Source organism: Amyelois transitella, chromosome 10, assembly GCF_032362555.1.
Source record: "Amyelois transitella isolate CPQ chromosome 10, ilAmyTran1.1, whole genome shotgun sequence".
NCBI lineage: Eukaryota > Metazoa > Arthropoda > Insecta > Lepidoptera > Pyralidae > Amyelois > Amyelois transitella.
Window position 1 is genome coordinate 10,087,983 of NC_083513.1, and position 23,132 is coordinate 10,111,114.

The window sequence follows — 23,132 nt, forward strand, 5'->3', positions numbered from 1 at the left end:
TAGTTTGATTGCTAACCGATGTTCAATCATCTTTAGAGATGTGGACACAACTGGCACTAACGCCAAGTTGTACCCGGCAAATAAGGATAGACCCAACCCATATCTGTACCGTGTAATTAATTTATTTAATGCTTGGATTACCCTCTTGGGAGCATAGGTGGACCCTGGGCACATCTCCAGAGGGCATAATGAAAAAAAATAAGAGGGTTTTCTGAGGGAGGTTTATATCTTTAAATGCTACCCGTGCAAAGCCGGAGTTGGTTGCTGGTTTATCATAATTCACATGTATTCTTTCCAGGACGATTACAAGTCCCAATTGAACGCTCTGAAGAAACAGCTGAAGGAGGCCACAGAACAACAAGGGAAAGGAGAAGGGAAACTACAAAATGTGACGAGTAACCTGCGCTCTGTGCAAGAGGAAAGGGCCAGGTTGCAAACCGCTGTGGCACAGAAAGATGCTCAGATTAACGCTCTGGTTTGTATTATTTATTAGCTTTGTCGCCCGCGCGAATTTAGCGCCATCTACACGCGTGATTTTAGCGCCATCTATACGCGCGATTTAAGCGACATCTACCCGCAACAGGGTTTTCGGAAATCCCCGGTTTTTACCGGGATAGAAGGTAGACTATGTCCTTTTCCAGACAATTATATGCTCTTATATGCGAAATTTCAAGAAAATAACACGGGAATAGAAAAAAAAACAATCAAATAAACTGACCTTCGCATTTATAGTGATAGTTGGGATTTTACCACAAATCAGGTTGGTTTTCATACTAAAGAATTCAATAGAGGGAAGAGAGTAGTAAAAGCTATAATTTGTGAAAAATAACCGTTTGTACCACAGAAAGATAAATTACAAAAACGCTATCGCACAGAAACATGCTCAAATTGACGAGTTGGTTTGGATTTCTTAATACTACTTTGAACACAAGCGCTTTAAAAAATTTGGTACGATAATAAGCCAATATTTCTTTAATGCACTAGTTCATATTAATGTGAAATTCATAGATATGAACGTTTCATGAGTTGTCCAATGACCATTTTACCGCGACCGTTTATAGTAAAATTTTTTCGAACGATAAAAACGCTTAAAGCGTGTAGGAACAGTTTTATATTATCTTATAATTTTCAGAACGAATCTGTGCAGACTAAGACGGTAGAAATAAGCAACCTTCGCGACAAAATAACCAGTATAGAAGCCACGTTGAGTGCCGTCACAGAGGAGAAAGTTCAGAATGAGGTAATTACATAGTTGTCTGGCTGTTCATTTGATGATGTTTTCTCTACTTAACATTCATGTAACACTGCTGAACAAAGACTTATCTATATTTTACTAATATCTTCTTGCATTGTTATCTTATTACATTATGAGAATCGTATCGTTTGGGATGTGGACTTTTTGGATTGAAAAGGATTCATTACCCATCGAATGATCTAGTAATTTGTCTTTGTTCGCCTTTTTTATAGATGTATTCATACTTTTATAACAATACTAGCGACCCGCCCCGAATTCAATCGGGCATTGAAACACTATCTACTTAAAAAAACTGCATCTAAATCCGTTTTGAACTTTTTAAGGGCAAAGCATTAATACACGACAGACAGATGCGTGAGTCGACTTTGCTTTATGTTCCGTATTGATCGAGAGAATAAATTTAATTAAAATATAAACAGTCACCCAGCATCATTTTTTTTATTTTGTTCTCAAATTTGCACTTTTATTTTAGAACAAGGCAGAAAATTTGCGAGTGCAGTTAGCCGAGCGCGTACAAGAAGCGGGTCAGTTGAGGGAAGCGTTGGCTGCGGCTGAAGGTAAAATACATTTTGAAATTTTACTTACGAACGTTCGTTAGCAGCGAGTCCAGAATGAATTCTAAACTAATAAAAATTAATAAATAAATAAGAATATGGATAAATTACGCGTTGACTTCCACCAATCACAGCTCGGTCACCCAGGTATTATCTATATTTATTGACATGAGTTTTAATTTTAAGCAATGAAATTTTGAAAATGACACACGTTTAGCTTGTTCGTCGAGACTCAAGTAAACTAAAAGAGTTACGTACCAATATTTTATGACTTTAATCCAACATGTGTGTGTGTGTGTGTGTAAGGTCGCGCCGCCCGTTTGGACGTGCGCCGCGCCCAGCTGGAGGGGGACATCCAGCGCGCCGCCGTCGCAGCCCGCGACCGGGATCAGGCTCTTAAGGTGAGGGGGAACTCACTCAGACATATTTATTAATTTGTCAAGTCAATAGTCAAGTTTATAACCTGTCTCTATTTGAATTGCAATTATAATATTCAGTTGAACGTGGTTTTTCAAACATTTCAATATAACGGCTTAAGTGAAATGTTTTCGTTTTTTAATGATAGAATTGAGATTAAAATAGGTTGCTAGCCCATTGCCTATAAGAATCCCAATGTGAACGTGGCCATTCAGTGTTTTCAAGACTGTAGGCTCTGTAGACGTGACCATAATTATGTATGTATGGTAAAGGTAACGTAAACATGTTAAATAATAATAAAAAATAGCTTTAACAATAAGTACTCGTAATATTATACATACATACATACATAAAATCACGCCTCTTTCCCGGAGGGTTAGGCAGAGACTACCTCTTTCCACTTGCCACGATCTCTGCATATTTCCTTCGCTTCATCCATATTCATAACTCTCTTCATGCAGGCTCGGCGGTTTCGGGTACTTTTGACCTGACCCTTTTACCAGGACGTCCTTAATTTGATCAAGATACGTTCGCCTAGGTCTTCCCACTCCAACCTTTCCCTCCACACAATAATATTATTTGTAATTTTTCTATTCTATTCTAGAAACTTCAAGAACGCTGCGAGGCCTACACCCGCACTATAGCCTCCCTAGAAGACAGGTGTACCTCCCTAAAGGGGACGGTGGAGCAGCTGTCCACCTCCCTGCAAAAGGCCGCCTCGGCCGAGAGCGAGCTGAGAGCGGAGCTGAGCAAGACTCAGCGCATGCTCAATGAGGCTAAGAGTAATGAACATAACGCTGTGGATAAGCTGAGGCAGTTGCAGAAGAATATTTGTAAGTCTTACATACGGCCTCTGTGGCGCAGCGGTAGAACGCTTGTCTGTGGCACCGGAGGTCCCGGGTTTGAATCCCGGCCAGGGCATGATGAGAAAAAACTTTTTCTGATTGGCCTGTTTATCGATATAAGTATTTATTATAAAATATAGTATCGTTGAGTTAGTATCTCGTAACACAAGTCTCGAACTTACTTCGAGGCTAACTCAATCTGTGTAATTTATCCCGTATATATTTATTTATTTATACATAAAATCACGCCTCTTTCCCGGAGGGGTAGGCATAGACTACCTCTTTCCACTTGCCACGATCTCTGCATAGTTCCTTCGCTTCATCCACATTCATAACTCTCTTCATGCATGCATTGTAAGTCTTCTTTTTTTATAAAAATATATATGTAGGTCCGTGTAAGTACCAATACTTACATATGGTCGCGTCTAAAAACCTTGCGGGGTAGACAGAGCCATCAGTCTTGAAAAGACTGAAAGGCTGTATGGCTGTTTGATGGAATTGCGATTCAAATTTTCTGCTTATTTGTGTAGCTGCAAATGAATAATATGGACGATGTCACTCGCGACTTCATTTTCACAACTTGCCACTTCTATAGTGTTGTTCAATTCTGAACTCTATAGCTGTCTCGTTTCTTATTTGTCCAATACGCTTTAATCTTAAAGGATAACCTAAAATGTTTGTTTTCACAGCGAACTGTGAGAATGAAAGGCGCGTTCTGAGCGAGAAACTCGAGAGCGCTAAGACGGCGCTCGGTGAGCTGAAGAGACTGAACGCCTCCTTAGAGGACCAAGTGCACAGACTGACTAACCAGCTGGCCAACGTTGAAGTACAGAGGTGATACGATCGTTTGTTATGTTAATATAAAAAACATACATACATACGTACATATGGTCACGTCTATATCCCTTGCGGGGTAGACAGAGCCAACAGTCTTGAAAAGATCGAATGACCACGTTCAGCTATTTGGCTTAATGATAGAATTGAGATTCAAATAGTGACAGGTTGCAAACCTATCGCCTAAAAAGGAATCCCAAGTTTGTAAGCCTTTCCCTTAGTCGCCTTTTACGACATCCATGGGTAAGAGATGGAGTGGTCCTATTCTTTTTTGTATTGGTGCCGGGAACTACACGGCACACGTTTAATATAAAAAAATATGACAATTATAATTCAGCCGCATGGTTCCCGGCACCAATTAAAAAATAATAGGACCACTCCATCTCGTTCCGACACATGTGTCACACACACACACATGTAATAGATGAAAATCCATTTTAAAAATGTGAACATCTTGAAAATGGCGGATAAGAGTTTGGACACTTTTTTTTTGATCTTGCTGTCGTCTTAACATTTTAATTCAAATTCAAAATTCAAATTGTATTTCTCTTTAGAGACTCTCTTGTCTGTACAATGTTTTTGTGATGAACCTTTTATTTTTATATCTTTCAGATCCGGTCTAGAATCCCAACTGCGCATGACCACGTGGGATGGCAAGGAGAGCAGCGATGGAGAGTTAGAAAGAGAACTACATATATTGCAGAGAGAGAGGTCCGAGCTGAAGGCCAAGTGTGACGCGCTCGCAGAGACCGTGCGCAAGTTGGAGGCTGACAGGAGGTTTGTTATGTGTTAAAAAGTTCGTATTGGTTTTCAAAGATGGCGCTCCACAATATCGGTAACGGTAATTTTCTCAAATGAATCGTACATCGAACATTGTACAAGAAGAATCCCAAGTTTATTAGTTTATCCCTTAGTCGCCTTTTACGACATCCATGGAAAAGAAATGGAGTGGTTCTATTCTTTTTTCAATTGGTGCCGGAAACGAAATTGCATAATAAATAAACACTTTATAATAAATAGGTGAAGCGATTACTTAAAGTATTAAAATGTCTCTTTCAAAGACCTTTTAAAGCAACTCAAAAGGAACCTTTATTTCAGTAATTTAAGAACTGGCATTTATAAATTAAACATAGCTTCGGGCAGTGTCGAGGTCTGAATATTACTACGATCCAGAAGTGGCCGTCAAATAATTCACATTTTTGACACAGGATGCCGCCACGGCCTTCAGCTCTTAGAAGCAAGAGTCACGACCGCGCTGAAAAATCCGTTTACTATTCATCAGATTTGGACTCTGGTAAGCAAACCCAAATATTGTTTTTTTAAGACAAAACTCTGAGACTGAGTTAGCCACGAGTTTATGACTTGTGTAGGTATTAAATGTCTTTTGTTTCCACCTGGCTTTATATCCTCACCTATTTGGAGATGAGCCCGGGGTGACTTTGATTCTGGATTACATACATACGTATAATCACGTCAATGTCCCTTGTGCGCTAGACAGAGTAGTCTTGAAAAGACTGATAGGCCGCTTTCAGCTATTTGGCTTAATGATGGAATAGGCTATTTTACACCATGTAAAAAAAAATATAAAAATGCACGTATCTTATAGATTTTGTAAAAAATAAAAGAAAAACATCGATCATTATTCATAAAAGTGCAATATGGATTTTATAATTCAATTTAAAAAATCCTCTTTTTTAATCTGTTCTTCAAAAGTCGAAAACGCTATCCGCCATGTTGGGTACTGACGTGACGTCATACTTTTAGTAAACAAATATCGAATCAAAAACATATTGATGATGTCAGGCTCTGTTTATTTTGAAATTTTAAAATTTCTATCACGTTTTTGGGTTTTTACTCTTTAATAATTTAATAGAATCATGGAAGACGGTTTTGTGAAAGCAGACAATATAAATCAACCGAGAATTAATACGTTGATGGTGGCGAAATTTTTTGCGTCCAATCCCGATTTCTGTTCTGCTGAGTTAAGAAATGTTAAAACAGCGATGTAAGTATTTATTGTATTAAACATTCTCTTACAATACACAATTATAATAGGTAAATTATTACACAACCAATCCAACATAACCTATTTTTTGTATTGTTTACTAAAAGTATGACGTCACGAGTCAAAACAGCATGGCGGATGGCGTTTTCGCGCGAAAATACAAAATCATAAATAATAAATCGTTTTTAGAGCACTTTTCGGCTTCAAAAAATTTTAATAAAAATTCTATAGGTATAACACAGTCTCAGGATTGATTTAAAACAGTTTTCAAAAAAGAGTGTAATAGCCTATTGAGATTCAAATAGTGACAGGTTGCTAGCCCATCGCCTAAAAGAAGAATCCAAAGTTTATAAGCCTATCCCTTAGTCGCCTTTTGCGACATCCTCGCGGAACAAACAGTTTAATTATTATTATATGCATATTATAGTTTTATATTTGTTTTTTAGTTAAATCTGTTTACCTGTGCGTTTTGATAGTTAAAAATATAACAGAATGTATATAGTTAATAAACAAGAAAGTTTAAATTTCTCACCTACCAGGTCCAGATTCCACCAAAGAGTCTCACCGCGTGTGCACCTGTTACAAGGACTCTTCTAACCTGAAAGACAAGAGTTTTGCAGACATCAGCCTCCTTGAGCTGGAGAATAGGGAGTTAAGAATGAAGATCAGGAGGTTGGAGAAAGAGTTGGCTGATAAGGTATGTTGAAACAAAAAGAGGAAGAGTGAGTTGCTATCAATAGAAAATTAGGTGATAATCGGTAAAGTTGCAAAAAGCGGTTGAAGTTGTTCGAAGTCTCCATGACAAATTCTTCTCTGGTATATTATCATCTTCTTCCTCTTGGCTTTAGACCCGGTTGCATCCTCACTTCTCTTGAGAGGAGTAGCCCGGAGTATGCCTTCGACTATGGATCCTGGATTGGGTGAGTCACGTTTTTATACGAAGCGACTCCCATCTGACTTCCGCAACTTTTGCAGGGGAACCTGACCCGTACTGGATCGATCATGGTTACACATCCAGTTGCCTGAATGTGCAGGTTTCCTCACGATGTTTTTTTATTAAAAATTATATATATATTAGTGGTGCAAAAAGTTTCAAGGGTGGGACCCTGGCCATATACCATTGCTTATTTTCTTAGGTATGTACATTAGTTTAAGTGCTAACCGATGCTCTTCATGAACCATTGATTATTTTCTGAGTAATGTACATTAGTTTGAGTGCTAACCGATGCTCTTACGGTGAGGGAAAACATCGTGAGGAAACCTGCGCATTCAGGTAACCATGACCGATCCAATACGGGTCAGGTTCCCCTGTAAAGGTTGCGAAGGTCAGGCGGGAGTCACTTCGTGTAAAAATATGACTCACCCAATTCAGGATCCATAGTCAAAGGCATACCCCGGGATCCTCTCTTGAGTGGTGAAGATGCGACCGGGACTAAAGCCAGGAAGAAGATAAATGTGTCGCTGTACTTAATTAATATACATACATACATATAATCACGTCTATATCCCTTGCGGGGTAGACAGAGCCTACAGTCTTGTAAAGACTGATAGGCCACGTTCAGCTATTTGGCTTTAAGATAGGATTGATATTCAAATAGTGACAGGTTGCTAGCCCATCGCCTAAAAGAAGAATCCCAAGTTTATAAGCCTACCGCTTAGTCGGCTTTTACGACATCCATGGGAAAGAGATGGAGTAGTGGTCCTATTCTTTTTTGTATTGGTGCCGGGAACCACACGGCACTTAATTAATATCTTTGTGTCTATAATTTGATCAATATGATTTCTATCCAGGAATCAGAGTTAGCCCTAGCGCGTTCCCGCTACATCAACGACCTATCGACGTGTTCCCCCAGCCGTCGCAGTGACGTGGACCGCTATAGGCAGGCCGCGGTGCAAGCTGAACGACTGCTGGAAGCCAGAGAAGCGAGCTATAGACAACAGATTCATAGACTAGAGAACCAGGTGAGTCTTTTGAAGTGATGTATCCTACTACTATTATAAAGGCGAAAGTTTGTATGGATGTATGGATGTTTGTTACTCTTTCACGCAAAAACTACTGAACCGATTACCATGAAATTTGGTATGTAGGTAGCTGAAGACCCAGAATAACACATAGGCTACTTTTTATCCCGCGGGATTGATAGGGTTTCCATGCGGACGAAGTCGCGGGCGGCCTCTAGTGTGTAATATAGGTTATCAATCGATTCTCATTATCTCAGCCGCTGCAGCGATACACACATACATACATATAATCACGTCTATATCCCTCGCGGGGTATACAGTGCCGACAGTCTTGAAAAGACTGAAAAGCCACGTTCAGCTGTTAAGCTTGTAGATAGAATAGAATATAGATACATACATACATATACTTATTCACGTTTATATCTCTGGCGGGATTGGCAGAGCCAACAGTCTTGAAAATACTGAAAGGTCCCGTTCAGCTGTATGGCTTACTGAGAGAATTGGGACTCAAATAGTGACAGGTTGCCAGCCTATCGCCTAATAGAAGAATCCCAAGTTCATAAGCCTATCTCTTAGTCGCCTTTTACGACATCCTTGGGTAAGATGGAGTGGTCCAATTCTTTTTTCTATAGGTGCCGGGAACCACACGTCGTTGCAGCGATGGTTGAGAACAGCTGTCATCACTAGATGAAAATCTAGTATTGGCCACTTAGACACATAATTATAAAGGAATACTACATTTAATTACAATATACCTATCAGTTACAAATAAAATATTTCACAAATACAAATGTAGTAGAAACATGTCTTACAGACCCAACAGTTAACTGGTAGATATTGCTTCTAGCATTAAGTCGTCCAATTGTGCTATACATTTGTATTTTATTCAATGAAGTTTAATTTTTTTTTATTAATAAATATATTCGGGATAAATTATATAGATTGAGTTAGCCTCGAAGTAAGTTCGAGACTTGTGTTACGAGACACTAACTCAACGATAAGATAAGTATCCAAGACCCAGGCCAATCAGAAAAGCTTCGTTTCTCATTATGCCCATGGGATTCGAACCCGGGACCCACTGGGTCACAGACAAGCGTACTACCGCTGCGCCACAGAGGTCGTAAATAAATAAATTTTACACCCCGTGTTTGTATGCAATTAGTTGGCTAAAACTTCCTCCAATTGACTCATATTTTCTCTTACATACATACATACATATGGTCACGTCTATATCCCTTGCGGGGTAAACAGAGCCAACAGTCTTGAAAAGACTGAATGGCCACGTTCAGCTATTTGGCTTAATGATAGAACTGAGATTCAAATAGTGACAGGTTGCTAGCCCATCGCCTAAAAGAGGAATCCTAAGTTTATAAACCTATCCCTTAGTCGCCTTTTACGACATCCATGGGAAAGAGATGGAGTGGTCCTATTCTTTTTTGTAATGGTGCCGGGAACCACACGGCACTTTCTCTTAACCTGTTCTAAACATGTCCAGTACAGTATTGTACGTGTAATCCCTTGTTTCACGATCAGGCGGCTCAGCTCCGCGCCCAGTTGTCCGCCGAGATCCGCCGCCGGCAAGCGTACGTGTCGCGCAGCGGCCGCGCCGCCCGCGACGTGCAGCGGCTGCGGGCGGCGCTGGGCGACTCGCTGCGGACCGTGGCGCAGGTGTGTATGTGTGTTGTAGGCAACCTTCTTGGCATGCGCCATAGCAACGGTTGCCATGATGTTGTTTATTAGTGTTTTATGTCAAAAATAATTTTAATTGTTAGATGTTCTTAATTTTATGTCGAATAATATAGCGATTTTTAACTGATAATTTCTCTCCTTTTTTTCCTTCTTTCTTCTGTAGGAATAAATAACTTTAATAACTATACTTCCTACATGTGTTATGTACACAATGTAAGAAGCAACAACTCCGCCGGTTATCCGCCGAGATCCGCCGTCGCCAAGTTAGGTAGTTGTTAGTGGAATGGAGTCATTATCCGCCGTCGGCAGTATAGAGACGTGCAGCGGCTGCGGGCGGCGCTGGGCGACTCGCTGCGGACTGTGGCGCAGGTGTGTATGTGTGTTATGTACACAATGTGACGGCAACGAATCCGCCAGTTATCCGCCGTCGCCAAGTTAGGTAGTTGTTAGTGGAATGGAGTCATTATCCGCCGTCGACAGTATAGAGACGTGCAGCGGCTGCGGGCGGCGCTGGGCGACTCGCTGCGGACTGTGGCGCAGGTGTGTATGTGTGTTATGTACACAATGTGACGGCAACGACTCCGCCGGTTATCCGCCGAGATCCGCCGTCGCCAAGTTAGGTAGTTGTTAGTGGAATGTAGTCATTATCCGCCGTCGACAGTATAGAGATGTGCAGCGACTGAGACCGGCTTTAGAGGACTCGCTGCGGACTGTGGCGCAGGTGTGTATGTGTGTTGTGTACACAATGTGACGGCAACAACTCCGCCAAGTTAGGTAGTTGTTAGTCACAGGTTAGAGATATGTAGTCATTATCCGTCGTCGTCAGTATAGATGTTCAGCAACTGAGACTGGCTTTAGAGGACTCGCTGAGGACTGTGTCGCAGGTGTGTAGCTCACTGTGTATGTGTGTTATGTACACAATGTAAGAAGCAACAATTCCGCCAGTTATTCGCCGAGATCCCTCGTCGCCAAGTTAGGTAGTTGTTAGTTAGGTATCACGCTTAATTTTGAAGTCAGTCTTTGAGGTGTGTAGTCATTATCCGCCGTCGGCAGTATAGAGATGTTCAGCAACTGAGACCGGCTTTAGAGGACTGTGTCTCGGGTACACATAGGTACATACACACACATATTATTATCATCAAACTACTGGCGTTGGAGTCGGTTGATTCCTCATATCTAGAGGCTTTAAGTGAGGTTTATACTCGAAGCGACTCCCGTCTGCAACCATGGAAGGAAGCCTCACGCATATTCAATGGATGATGGTGGCCCGGTTCCCTAAATGTGTTTTTTTAACTGTTTTTAACTCACAATATTAGTATTCAACTCACATCCGTAACTCGAATTGGACTTATTGGTACAGTCGCCTGCTGAGAAACATGACCAATTTGTATGAAGAATACAAACCAAATCTTTGGAGGGGTCAATTTTCCCGATAGGCGGCTGTACTTGGGTGATGTGGTATTCTAACTGCACCTTGGAACAGTTATATTTTTAAAGTATGCTCAGAATTTTCGCATACTCTTTTAAGTCACCTACTAATAATAATCTTCTTTATACAGGATCCAGCATTAGATTCCTACACTCTAGAACACGAGGCTAGAAAGCTGGACAGCACGCTGGCCCACAGCTTACCTCCGCTGAACGACAGCTACGACTCCTCCAAGTAAAGCTGAACAAATGCTGTACAATTACATTCGTACCTGATGACTGCTGAATTTGGTGAATTTGTAACATTCTGAGCTGGAGAAGAATTATTTATTTATTAAGACGATTACTTATCACCGATAGTAGCTACAATTAATTTAAATATCAGTATGTCAATTGAAATTTATACAAATACTATAAAAATGCTGCCTTAACAGCATAAGATGAAGAATTCTATTAATTTTAGTTCCCGCGGAAATTTCGAGAAATCCTATCTTAGTGCACCCCTAGATCGTATTTGGGAAATTGCTAACAAAATAATGTACCAGTGGCTGATGTTGTCAGTTAGTCAATCAATCAGTTTCCACTTTTAAATATTTAGATAGAAAAGAAATAATCATCAGTGTGTAATGGCAAAGATTTCTTTAAAAAAAATCAATTACGTAGGTATATCATTCAGTTTACAGTAACAACAAAATGATTCAAATAATTTTTTTTATCAAGAAGTTTTGAATTTGAGACCTAATTTAAACAGGAAATATTTTCTTAGTTATAATTAATTTGACGCATTATAACAGATAATATTTGACGTTATTTATAAAAGAGGTCATTATGCTTTTTTGCATTATTTACGCCGTTATATATTATACTTTATCATTAACGTTATAAATAATGTAAACATAATTTATAGAGTAAATTTACGAGCTGCGCGCGAGTTGCTACTACAGGGCGCTTAAGGTCAATTCATCCTGGTGTCGGAAGATAAATATGAAATCAGATTTCTGTACCTTTTACAGAATTAATTTCTGCGATTCGGTCAAATTACTTAATCATATTATACCCTGATATTGTTCTTACAGCAATTTGGAACTGATTCTTTATTTTAACTAGAAATTCTTACTACCTAAAGACAAAAGTACTGGCACATACATACATCCATCGTACCTACATATAATCACGTCTATATCCCTTGCGGGGTAGATAGAGATATAGTCTGAAAGGCTGATAGGCCACGTTCAGCTTGATAATAGAATTGAGATTCAAATACTGACAGGTTGCTAGCCCATCGCCTAAAAGAATCCCAAATTTATAAGCCTACTTATAAGCGTACTGAAACCTCTTTATTTTATTAGACATCCCACTAACATCCCAGTCATAGTATCAGTTCTTGTCATGGTGCTATATTTTTTTATTGTATGTCATGTATATTGTATTATCTTTCAATAATGGCTATAGAAATTGGATTTGTAATACCCACGTGGCAAGATTTTACACAAAAGTTCGTTTTCAGTTATCACAGTTAGGTATCTGTACTTATTTTTTGTAAGGATACGTTATATTTTTATTAAGTTTATGACATATGCCAAACATTCTTTATAAAACTATTGCCATTCCGCGAACTATAAAAATGAGAAGTACATCTGGCTAACGAGCCCTAAATTTCATCGCTTCGTAAAATTCAGCTTTACAACGTAAACAAATAGTTAAAAACTTTAATACCCGGTTGTGTGGTTATGGCCTTAAAATAGTTTCTCAGTATGTCCTGCCCTAAAAACATGCTTTTAGATTTTATCGTTGGAATTGAAAAAGAAACAGTTTTTTTTTTAATTTATATGTAACAAAAGCCTTAAAAATTGTTTTAAATCTTAAAAAATGCATTTTCTATTGTCTGTTTTAAAGTTTGGAATCGATAAATTCTCTAACGATAGAAAATTAAAAAATAAATAAATAAAATCAGAAAGTATCAGTTACTTTTTAACATGAAAAGATTTATATGCATATCACTGACCGGTCTTGGGAAGCTTACCACTGACCGTATAAAGGCTATTATCACACATGAATAACTTTCAGAAAATTAACGCCTATCCGTGCCTTTTCTTTGATCGACTCGTTTGACGAACCCAGATGTGTTTGGGAAAAATAATATTATATCGTTTGATATATTTTATTGCCAATACCCTTTTTTATAGTTCAAAATTATTGGCGGATAAGTAATCGATATTTCCATAATTGATCAGACAAAATATTGTTAAAATATAACATTTTAAAAGGCCGCCTTTTGTACTGTTTATCTTTACTCTCACGGGGTAAATAGAGACGAATGGCCTAGTAAAAATATACGGATAAAATGTCGTTAAATATTGTAACTGATATTGAAACTGTTTCCACGAATGAGATACAAATTATATTATACCTAATATAAAATCCTGTCCATACAGATAAGGATTATGACATTGCGGTGAATCAGGTTGATAGCCCTGACCGGTTCATCTATTTATGCGACCACCCAGTTTAGTAATTATTGTTTCAAATCGGCCGTGAATCACTAATGACTCATCGCTACGACTTAAGGTCGCCTAGCCGGAAGAAACTCGGAAGTGTTTATAAAATCTTTACTGATTCATACTTTTACTGTATAATGTAATAAGTTTTAAATGCAGACTTCTGCGGATTAAAAACTTTTAAAGAATTAACTCACTGAGATTATAACTTACAAATTCCAAGTATAGGTACATACTTTGTTATGTAAAGTCCTTTTTTGAATGAACTGATGCATTTTACCGTAGATAGATTGGACCTTCGGAGCCGGATAGACATTTTTTTTTAAGCATGTTGCTTAAAATTTTTTCGCGAAGTATATTTCTCTGTTTACATTGCAAGATTTTGTAGCCCATGGAACTCAACGAGTAGGAACCGCGTAATTAATTTTCAGTGTAGTTCAATTAGTAATGTTAGCGGCCTGATAATAGTCCTCCGAAAACACTACAGTACGAACATTGACCCCTCCTATTATGTTCCTATATTTCGCCCACCCACATTGACTAGGAAGCGCCCTATCTAAATAATTGGGCCATATCAACGATCCTTATATTTCACACTCTGCTCCGAGGTAAACATTCACTAGTCAAAGTCCCTGTTTCTGTCTGTTATGACAAGTTTTATCAATGTGCTTGCGAAATATATCTGAATTATACAAAAAGCAACTTGGCTTGTAAAAATATCCCTCGTTAAAGCGAAAGTAATTATAATTACCAATAGAAGAAAAAATAATAATTTGATTTCGAAACAAATTCATCTTTGTTCGTTTGTTAGTGGAATAAGGAATACGCTTGTTTTATTTGTAAACCATAGTGTTCAACTGTCAAACATTATTTTCGTAACTCGTGTGTATAATTTAGAGCGGTCTCACTATTTACCTATTCTATAGGGAATTATTTGCGCGTGACTTTACTCGTTATTCGCAATTGCATGAGCGCAAAAACCCAATTAAATTAATTACTTAAAAGATGAGTCAAACATTACCTCATACTGGCGCACAATTACAACTAATACAATTATCTCATAAATTTACAATGGTTTAGTTACAATGTGAGAAAGGTATACACCATGGTAGTTAATACTCATGTGGTACAATATACCTACTTATATTCTTACACCAAAAAGATGCCTTCTCTGATGTGTAAAATTGTTTGTGAAAAAGTGTATCAGTAATAAATAAGTAGGTATACAAGTACTTATTTACTTCAAACCAAAATAAAACAAAAGAATAAAAACAATCAATTTTACTTACTAACCTATCTTTATTTGGAAGGCTATACAAGGCGTAGGTTACACCTTCGATGTGAATTCAAATATAGACGATTTGTGAAAGTACCTACTTACATATATAAATAACGCCTCTTTCCCGGAGGAGTAGGCACAGACCACATCTTTCCACTTGCCATGATCCCTTTGCATTGCTTCATCTACATTCATAACTTTCTGTAACCATCGTAATCGATGCTTTGTATGGAATGTCTGGGTGTACCCCTATTACAATTAATTAATGATATTATTAAGGAGGGAAAGCGTCGGTGGTCGAATCGATGACGTGCCCGGTTAAAATGCGTGATGCTCATAAAGGCACAAGTTCGAATCCCACCTCGGCCATGTACCAATAACTGTTTTCGAAGTTATGTTACATTAGTTTTAATACTAACCGATGCTTTAACGATAAGGGAAAACATCGTCAGGGAACCTGCATATTCAGGCAACTGGATGTGTAATCATGATCGATTTACCTACAAAGGTTGCGGAGGTCAGATGGGAGCCGCTTCGTGTAAAAACCTAACTCACTCAATCCAGAATCCATAGTCAAAGAAATACTCCGGGCTTCTCTCCAGAGTGCTGAGGATGCAACTAATGATGATGGGACTAAAGCCAGGATGAAGATTATTGAGAAGGGAAAGCAACGATTATTGATAAATAAACCTATAATATTGTTAACTACGTTTTTTTGCGGAAAATGATCTTATCTCGGAAATATTATAGCAATTATATTTACCGCATTTAAGCTATATATATAAGCATTAAAAGTATTTTATGATTCCGTCCTAATATTGTGTAAGTAGCACGTATTATTCGGTAGTCCAATCACAATCTCCGCCTATGAAAATATTTCAGGGTTAGCATGTAAGTTTTAGTAGGTATCGTAGAAAAGAAAAAGACAAGATTTTTGTTGTACCATGCTATCACCCACTGCGATCGTTTCTCGCGCGATAAAAACTGCATCGCGCTTGCCATAATACGAGAGCAGATCGTTTACTATTGTAATGAGAAGAGTTTTCATTTAAGTACCTACTCTTTATTTTAATTGTATTTATGATGATACTATGGATAAATATTATTTACTATCTAAAACTATCTTTTCATAAAGTGCATGCTATATGAATCCTTTCGGTATCTTGAAAGACCCTTCTCAAGTTTTTTTAAATAATTTAAAGTTACCTATGTTAATACGGATATGTATTAAGTCGTAAATTTATATAAATTGTCACGTCACAAACATTGCTCAATACTTAGCAGAACCAAAGTATTTGACATTTTTGTATATAAGGAAAATGAAAAATAATATTATTTAATCGTGTAACGTAGGCATTATTCAATTTGGTTTCATGGAATTTGTTATAAATTTATTAAAAATTTTATGACGATACTTGCTATGACGTCATTCTTCAGTTTTATTTATTCACAAAAATACAACTGAATGTCTGTTCACAAAGTTGTTCCAGACTTTATGATCTGTAAAATTTACATGAATGAGCAGTTTGTAATCCTATAAAAATCGTGTGTAAAAAGTTGCCACTTAGTGCTGACTGTTGTTGAGTTAACATTGTAAGCATTTGAATTTGTAAACAGACGAAGTCCGTTTGTATGTACCAACAACTTCTATGTATATCCTCTATACCATGAAATGTAATACTATAACGTGTGGCAATGGCATTATCGGGTATTATCATGAACACTGCCGATAAAATATTATTAACTCTTATCGTTTATTATGCATTTATGAATGTGAAATCCCTTCCCAAGTTCACGACGAAAACATTTACATGAAAGTGTTGATTTTCAGAAAAAAATAATTATAAGATTTAGAAAAATTAAATAGCATTTATGTATTGATATCTGATTATGTATAAAAAGTGATGCGATTTTTTAACACCTGTGTAAATTATATGAAATTCATAATTTCAATTTCAAACACATTTTTATGTAAATGATGTTAGGTATTGAACATAACTGTCATAATTGTCCAATGTTTTCTGGACGTACCCCGCTTCGAGTGTAATGCCACCAAGGACTGGCGACCTCATTGTAATAGCTCGATAAGAGACAGATAGCATAGCTCGATGGAATAGACAACTTGCTCATTACACTATCAAATTCGGTATGCGTGCCACTCTATCACAATTGTATGTAGATTCGTGCACTCTCCCAAGCTTTCTACGAGACTTCTGAATTTGTTTAATTATTGTACTGTGCAATCTTGCGCACCCAAAGTGAACTTGGTCTATAGATGAGACCTTGTTTCACACGTTTGGGTTTATAAACAGATGCACAAGTATATAATGCAACCCGACACCCGTTTTGCATCATAGATTAGATTAAGTTGATAGATATTAAGTTCGTATGTGTTCATTTTCACTGGACTGTGTCAATTCTTATGTTACTAGAATATCGACATACGCCCGCCACGGCGCACTGCCAGTTTAATTTTTTTAAACTTTTGTACCTTAAATTCTAGTCTATATAGATTAAGCTAAACACGTTTTATGGAACTTTTTACACTGGTCGTATAATAAAATATAGTTGTAGAGAACATAATGGTTGTTTCATTTAATTGAATTCTATTAAAATTCCGGGGACAATTGACGTTGATTTGATTGTCGCGGCACCGGGCTCTAACGCGGGCCTGCAGTGGGTGACTCAGAGACACAAAATAACATGAACACAGGAATATACTTGGAATACTATTCGGCAGAATGAGAAGCTGAGTATGCCCTTTCCGTCTTTTTAAGACACAGGCCCTGACTTCCCCACACGGAATTTAAGACGTGACCATGTAGTTAGTATTTGGCAGAAAATATTAATAACATGGATGGATGAATCGAATACCTGCAAGGACATGAATAATTAGAATGTTTGATTTGTCCTGATGTGATTTTGAGGCGACGGCCCTATATCGTAGGTCACATGGGAACACGCCAAGAGAACAAGCATACCCAAACAAATAATTAAAATTTGTTTTATTGGCAAAAAAAGAAATTAATAGTTATTGTACAATGTCCATTATTGATTGAAAAGATAAAAATATACAAGTTTATAATTTGCACAATATATATAAAAAATATAATTCAACTCAGATCAAAGTTAATTTACCAATATCCTTGTGCAGTAATCTTATGTTAACAGAAATGAGAATGGATGAAACATCTAATCCCGTAACAATATTTGAACACCTATATAATGTATTACGTTAACAAAGTTCAAAGCAGCAAACATAGGTTGGTATATTTATATTAAATGAGCCAGTAATCATAAATTTTACTCCATTTACAATAACGATAAAATTTTTTAGAGTTTTCAATTTCATAAGGGGTTTATAGTCTGTCACGAGTGGTGCCCTTGCAGGCGAGGGGCCCGGGCCACCACGGGAACACATGGAGACACTACCATCAGCGGGGTGCAATCACCTAAGGCTCACTAATAATTGTTCAAATGTAAGTCCTAAACGGTGTCGCATTATCAACTTTTTCGATACATTTGAATTATATAACAAGACAATAATATATCTGAAAAAATTTAATGTATTCTTAATTATTAAACATTACTTACACACTGGTTCAGGCCTGCTGGCACAATATCCAGGTCTCCTCGGAGCCTGCCTCCATTCTAACCGTTCAGAAGTTTATTGCTGAATCTTAATTCTATAATAAACAAAGTTACATCAATTCACAACAATGCCGTATCCAGCCAGTATATTTCGGTTTTTTAAATATATACAGTGCTATCCATGTGAATGTCCTCGAGTCATTTTCCTGTTAGCTGCTACATATTGACTGAATATGTAAAAGATCTCCAATACATTATCCCAATTTTAATGCTTGAATTCTACCAGAATGTAAAAATTCAGCATTCTAAAACAGAAGCAATCATTTCCTTTGTCTGTGGTTATGTTCACATAAAAAGGATGAAATTATTTTAAGGATGTTAAGTTTAATTTACATATAATGAAAAGAAACAAAAATGTTTTTTATTTTATATTTTAGTCTACTTTTGTATGTATAGTACAAAAAGGAATGATGATTCTTCAATCGATTTTAAGATTATATAAGACAATGCATTGGAATCTTATACTTACAGCATTGAATTGTAACTAAAACCAACAACTGTAGACTAATTAAAACTATTTGGAGTTAAGATTAACAGTTCATGACAATTACAAGTAATATCAAAGTATTGTTATTGAAAGAACACTGAATGCTTGCATAAATTACGTAGGAATGCATTAGTCATGACTTGAACACTGTAAATAACTAGGTCTATAACTGTGGAAATCATAAACTTCTGAACCTAATAGCATCCGCACATTACAAATGGAATTCCTGGAGTGAAACATGCACTGAACTATTGTACGCACAAGCACTAAATGTCACATAAAGACCACATGTCAAAGTAAATTCAAATTATAATCAAACTTAAACAGGTGACATTAATATTACAAAACAAGAATCCTGCAAAAGCAGGATGCATGTTCACAAGTAAATAATCCTGCTGTATAATGGTAATGTTAATATCAGCTAGGTAAAGTTTGGACCATGCCAAAAATATTCATACAGATAGCAATGTGAGTACAATTGATATTCTGTGCATATTTCATTCCTGCTACTACAGCACTGAAACAATTACATCTCAACAAATGCACTTTCTCAAAATGCTACAGTAATCCGCAACAATGCGCAATACCCGACCTATTTAAACTTTGGGAACTGTCAAGAGCCAAATTCGGGTACAAGAAGTCTTTCAAATTATTAAATATTTTATATCTAGACGCGACCCAGGCCCCCACAACACTTACAGAAGGCGACACACCTTATTCTTCCTAACTTTCCTTTCGGGGTCCGGTGACTTCTTGTTGATCTGTCGCACTAGGTCGTAGAAAACGTCGTTCACATTGATTTTCGCCTTCGCGGAGGTCTCCATGAACGCGCAATTGAAATGACGCGCGAGATTAGCCCCCTGTTCCTTGCCCACCACGCGCTCTGGCTCCAAGTCGTATTTGTTGCCAACCAGTACCATAGGCACGTCATCTTTGTCCTTCACCCGCAGGATCTGCTCCCGCAGGTCCTGTAGGTCATTGAACGTTGATTGTGCGGTGATCGAATACACTAACACGAAACCTTGCCCGTTCTTCATGTATAAATCCCTCATCGCGGTGAACTGTTCCGTGCCGGCCGTGTCCAGAATTTCTAACATGCATTGTTGTCCGTCTACTTCCACCTGTTTCCGATAGCTGTCCTCAATGGTGGGGTCGTATTTCTCCACAAAGATGCCTTGTACGAATTGTACTGTGAGAGCAGATTTACCCACGCCTCCGCTACCTAACACGACTATTTTGTATTCACGCATTATTAACTATTTTGTATTACGTGATTTGATTTAAAGAAATCAAAGATCAAATGACTAAAAAGCACATTAACTAGTGAGTTATTGCAAAAAAAACTTATAACAAGTCAAACCGCCATGACACAGTTTAACAGGGCGATGGCTCACTATGGTAATGTTGCCATTGTAAAAATATTAAAATGCCACATCGAGCTGTAAAAACTTAACGTCACTTTATTTTTATTTCATTATAATAATTATCTGAGATAAAGTTCATTAACATAAATAATTAAATAATTCACTGTTTCAAACAGAAGTTTATATCCTCTTTGATAGGTAACACAACACGCAAATCAAAACGATCTATCGTAGTCCTAGTACCGGATTCCGAACTAGAATGAATGAATGAAGTCTACGAAAGTACCTACGTCTGTACTCACTCATTCTGCTGCTGATGATGCACGAACATACGTCACATCACAAGCGGATAAAACTAATTTTCTCATTTTAATGCACATACCTATTAATAATAATTGACCAAGTTCCACAATGTACTAGGGCAGGTTTATTAATTAATTGCATCTTTGTAATAAACGTTTTTCAGGTCAAGTCTCATTTTACAGGGTCGTTCTTTTTAATAAAGGGTCTTCTAAATATTCATTTCCAACACCAGATCTGCCCTCATTGTTGTTTATGGATTCTTTTATTACAAAACATCTTTTAATAAATATCAATTTATAGTCTAGCGAAGTGCATTTTTTTAAAGTTATTATTATGTTTTATTTGATAAAACATACATGAGTATCGTCGAGTTACTTAGTATCCCGTGACGCGAGTTCGAAATAACAAGCAAAGCCCTAAATTTTGCGTACATTTAAAAATTAATATTAAAGGTTTTCCTGCCTCTTAAATTAAAAAAGTATTTGTTAAGAATTCAATAAATAGGTTATTAGAAAATAACTCCACAACAAAACGCAGAATGTTATTTTAGAAACTGGCAACACCATTCACTTAAGTCAGGGAATGAAATAGTTTGTTAAAAAATACATAGATGGAGTAGCTGCTATGAAACAAATTAACCACAAACTAAATAGAGATACTATGAAATTAACACGGTATGGACAAAGCTTTGAAGTACGTTCAAATCTCAGAACCACTAACGTATGGCATAAGTAGGTAGGTAAATTAATATGGTGGAAGTACTGAGAGAGAACTTTCGCAATATCCGGCGATGGAGAGCAAATATTATTTTTGTATTGAAAAAAAAAAAACTATACATACAAATATAATAAAAGATTTTAAATTTATTTGTTATGCGGTGCCCTGGTGCCATGTTTTTATACTTTACATTAATTATTATGTTACACGTTTTAAAAGAATCTGTGCAGTATGTGATAGCACTAATGACGCCTTAGATAATTAGGTTCTCTATCTATTAGCATAAAATTTTGTGTCATAATTTTACATGGCATACCTTTGTTTAGCCTAATAATTGTTACGCATTATATTATTTGGCATAACTTTTTAGACATATTTCTTTAAGCATACCTACTATTAGCATAACCTAACCTAACCTAAGAAGTACTCGCCTTATAGCGCATTACACTACATCTACTCCGCGCAAAAAATAAATTAGTCTAAACTATATGTATGCTTATTGAAATAGTACGCCAAAACCAATTATGCCAAAAAACTGTTATGACAAAAAATAGTATGCGTAACTCGTTATGCCAAACTAAAATAGGACAAAAAAAATTAGTCGAATAAAAGGGATGCCGGATAATTATCATCTCTTTATCTCTTTTGAAGAAGACCGAGCCAATAGATTTGAAAAGACTGAAAAGTGACGCTCAACTAATGGAATTGAGATTCAAATAGGCAGTTACAGGTTACCAGCCCATCGCTAAAAAAAGAATCCCTATTTCATTAGCATTTAATTCCCTTAATTGACTTTTCTTACTGTTTTACTTCTCTTCCAGTCTGGAAGCAAGAGTAGATAGTTAATTACAATATTTTTTTACCTCTTTTCGTGTCACACTTTCATTAAAAAGGGTTTATAAATTGGGAATTAAAAATGATGTTAGGTTATTCAGTTACAAACTGACCTCGTGAGGAAAAACATACAATTGCCTGATTGTGCAGGTATTCCTCACGATGTTGTTCTTCATTCAAGAATCCAAAAACTTTTGCCTTTTTATGTGTCCCAGTTTAAATAAATTCACAGGGTTGTCACATTATTCCTAATTCTGGGCATGAGAATGTAACTAGTATAATTGTCAGTTTGCGTGTCCGTCCGGCCTAAATGACAAAACTGCGAAAGACATGGGAGCAATTAAATTAAAATGGTACTTTTTTGTGGCGTGCCGCACCCTTTCAGGGCGTGCACTGGCAACACTGATTTGATGTGTTGCCACTATAATGTGACATTTATAACATTTTTATTTGGGGAAATTTTGGAATTATTTTGAACAATATTTCCTTGATGCCTCACTGTCGTGGAAAAATGCCTTGGATTTAGACTAATCTAGTAGACTTTAAATAATTATTCCTTTCAATAATGTACAAGATTGTAAAACTTTTAAAGCCTGATACTAATTAGGTTCAGTTTTAAACTCTACTCTTCTCACTGCGCTTACAAAAAAAAAAAAAAAACAATAAAATATTGAAGTAAGGTAGCATTTTTTCTAATGTATGTTTCTAATGTATAATGTGTCTTTTTATTTATAGCATGTACACTGACTTTTATGCCATCTTTGGCAGACACCAGTAAAAAAAGATGCCAGTACTAGGGATAATATAAAAAAAGAAACAATCTTACCGTCTACGATCGTAGCAAATCCTCTACGAGCCTACGATGCTGTGTACGATTGTAGACAGTGCTACGAAGACAAGAATATAGTCGGGAATTTTCGACAATAAATGTATCACCAAATTCATTCTGAAAAAACCAGGCATGTCTAGATGGAGTTGCTTGTTTATCTCTAAAAAGTAATGAAATCTTA

At 37.0% G+C, this 23,132-nt stretch overlaps 2 protein-coding genes across 2 annotated transcripts in view; one reads left to right on the forward strand and one right to left on the reverse strand.

Annotated features, from left to right (window-relative positions):
* Positions 1–17,331, forward strand: part of LOC106133118 (rootletin) — a 44,834-nt gene extending 27,503 nt beyond the window's left edge. The window contains exons 27-38 of the mRNA XM_060946391.1: positions 299–475; positions 1,133–1,240; positions 1,728–1,812; positions 2,116–2,210; positions 2,831–3,059; positions 3,761–3,905; positions 4,518–4,682; positions 5,114–5,199; positions 6,450–6,607; positions 7,702–7,872; positions 9,406–9,540; positions 11,121–17,331. Of these exons, the coding sequence (XP_060802374.1) occupies positions 299–475; positions 1,133–1,240; positions 1,728–1,812; positions 2,116–2,210; positions 2,831–3,059; positions 3,761–3,905; positions 4,518–4,682; positions 5,114–5,199; positions 6,450–6,607; positions 7,702–7,872; positions 9,406–9,540; positions 11,121–11,228 (1,662 nt within the window). The 3' untranslated portion in view covers positions 11,229–17,331. The remainder of the gene's footprint in view (positions 1–298; positions 476–1,132; positions 1,241–1,727; positions 1,813–2,115; positions 2,211–2,830; positions 3,060–3,760; positions 3,906–4,517; positions 4,683–5,113; positions 5,200–6,449; positions 6,608–7,701; positions 7,873–9,405; positions 9,541–11,120) is intronic.
* A 425-nt stretch (positions 17,332–17,756) lies between these two features.
* On the reverse strand, positions 17,757–20,506 carry LOC106133120 (ras-related protein Rap1). The gene has a single exon (XM_013332740.2). It carries the CDS (start codon positions 20,152–20,154, stop codon positions 19,600–19,602), a length of 555 nt encoding a protein of 184 aa, XP_013188194.1. The 5' UTR covers positions 20,155–20,506; the 3' UTR covers positions 17,757–19,599.
* Positions 20,507–23,132: the final 2,626 nt, after the last annotated feature.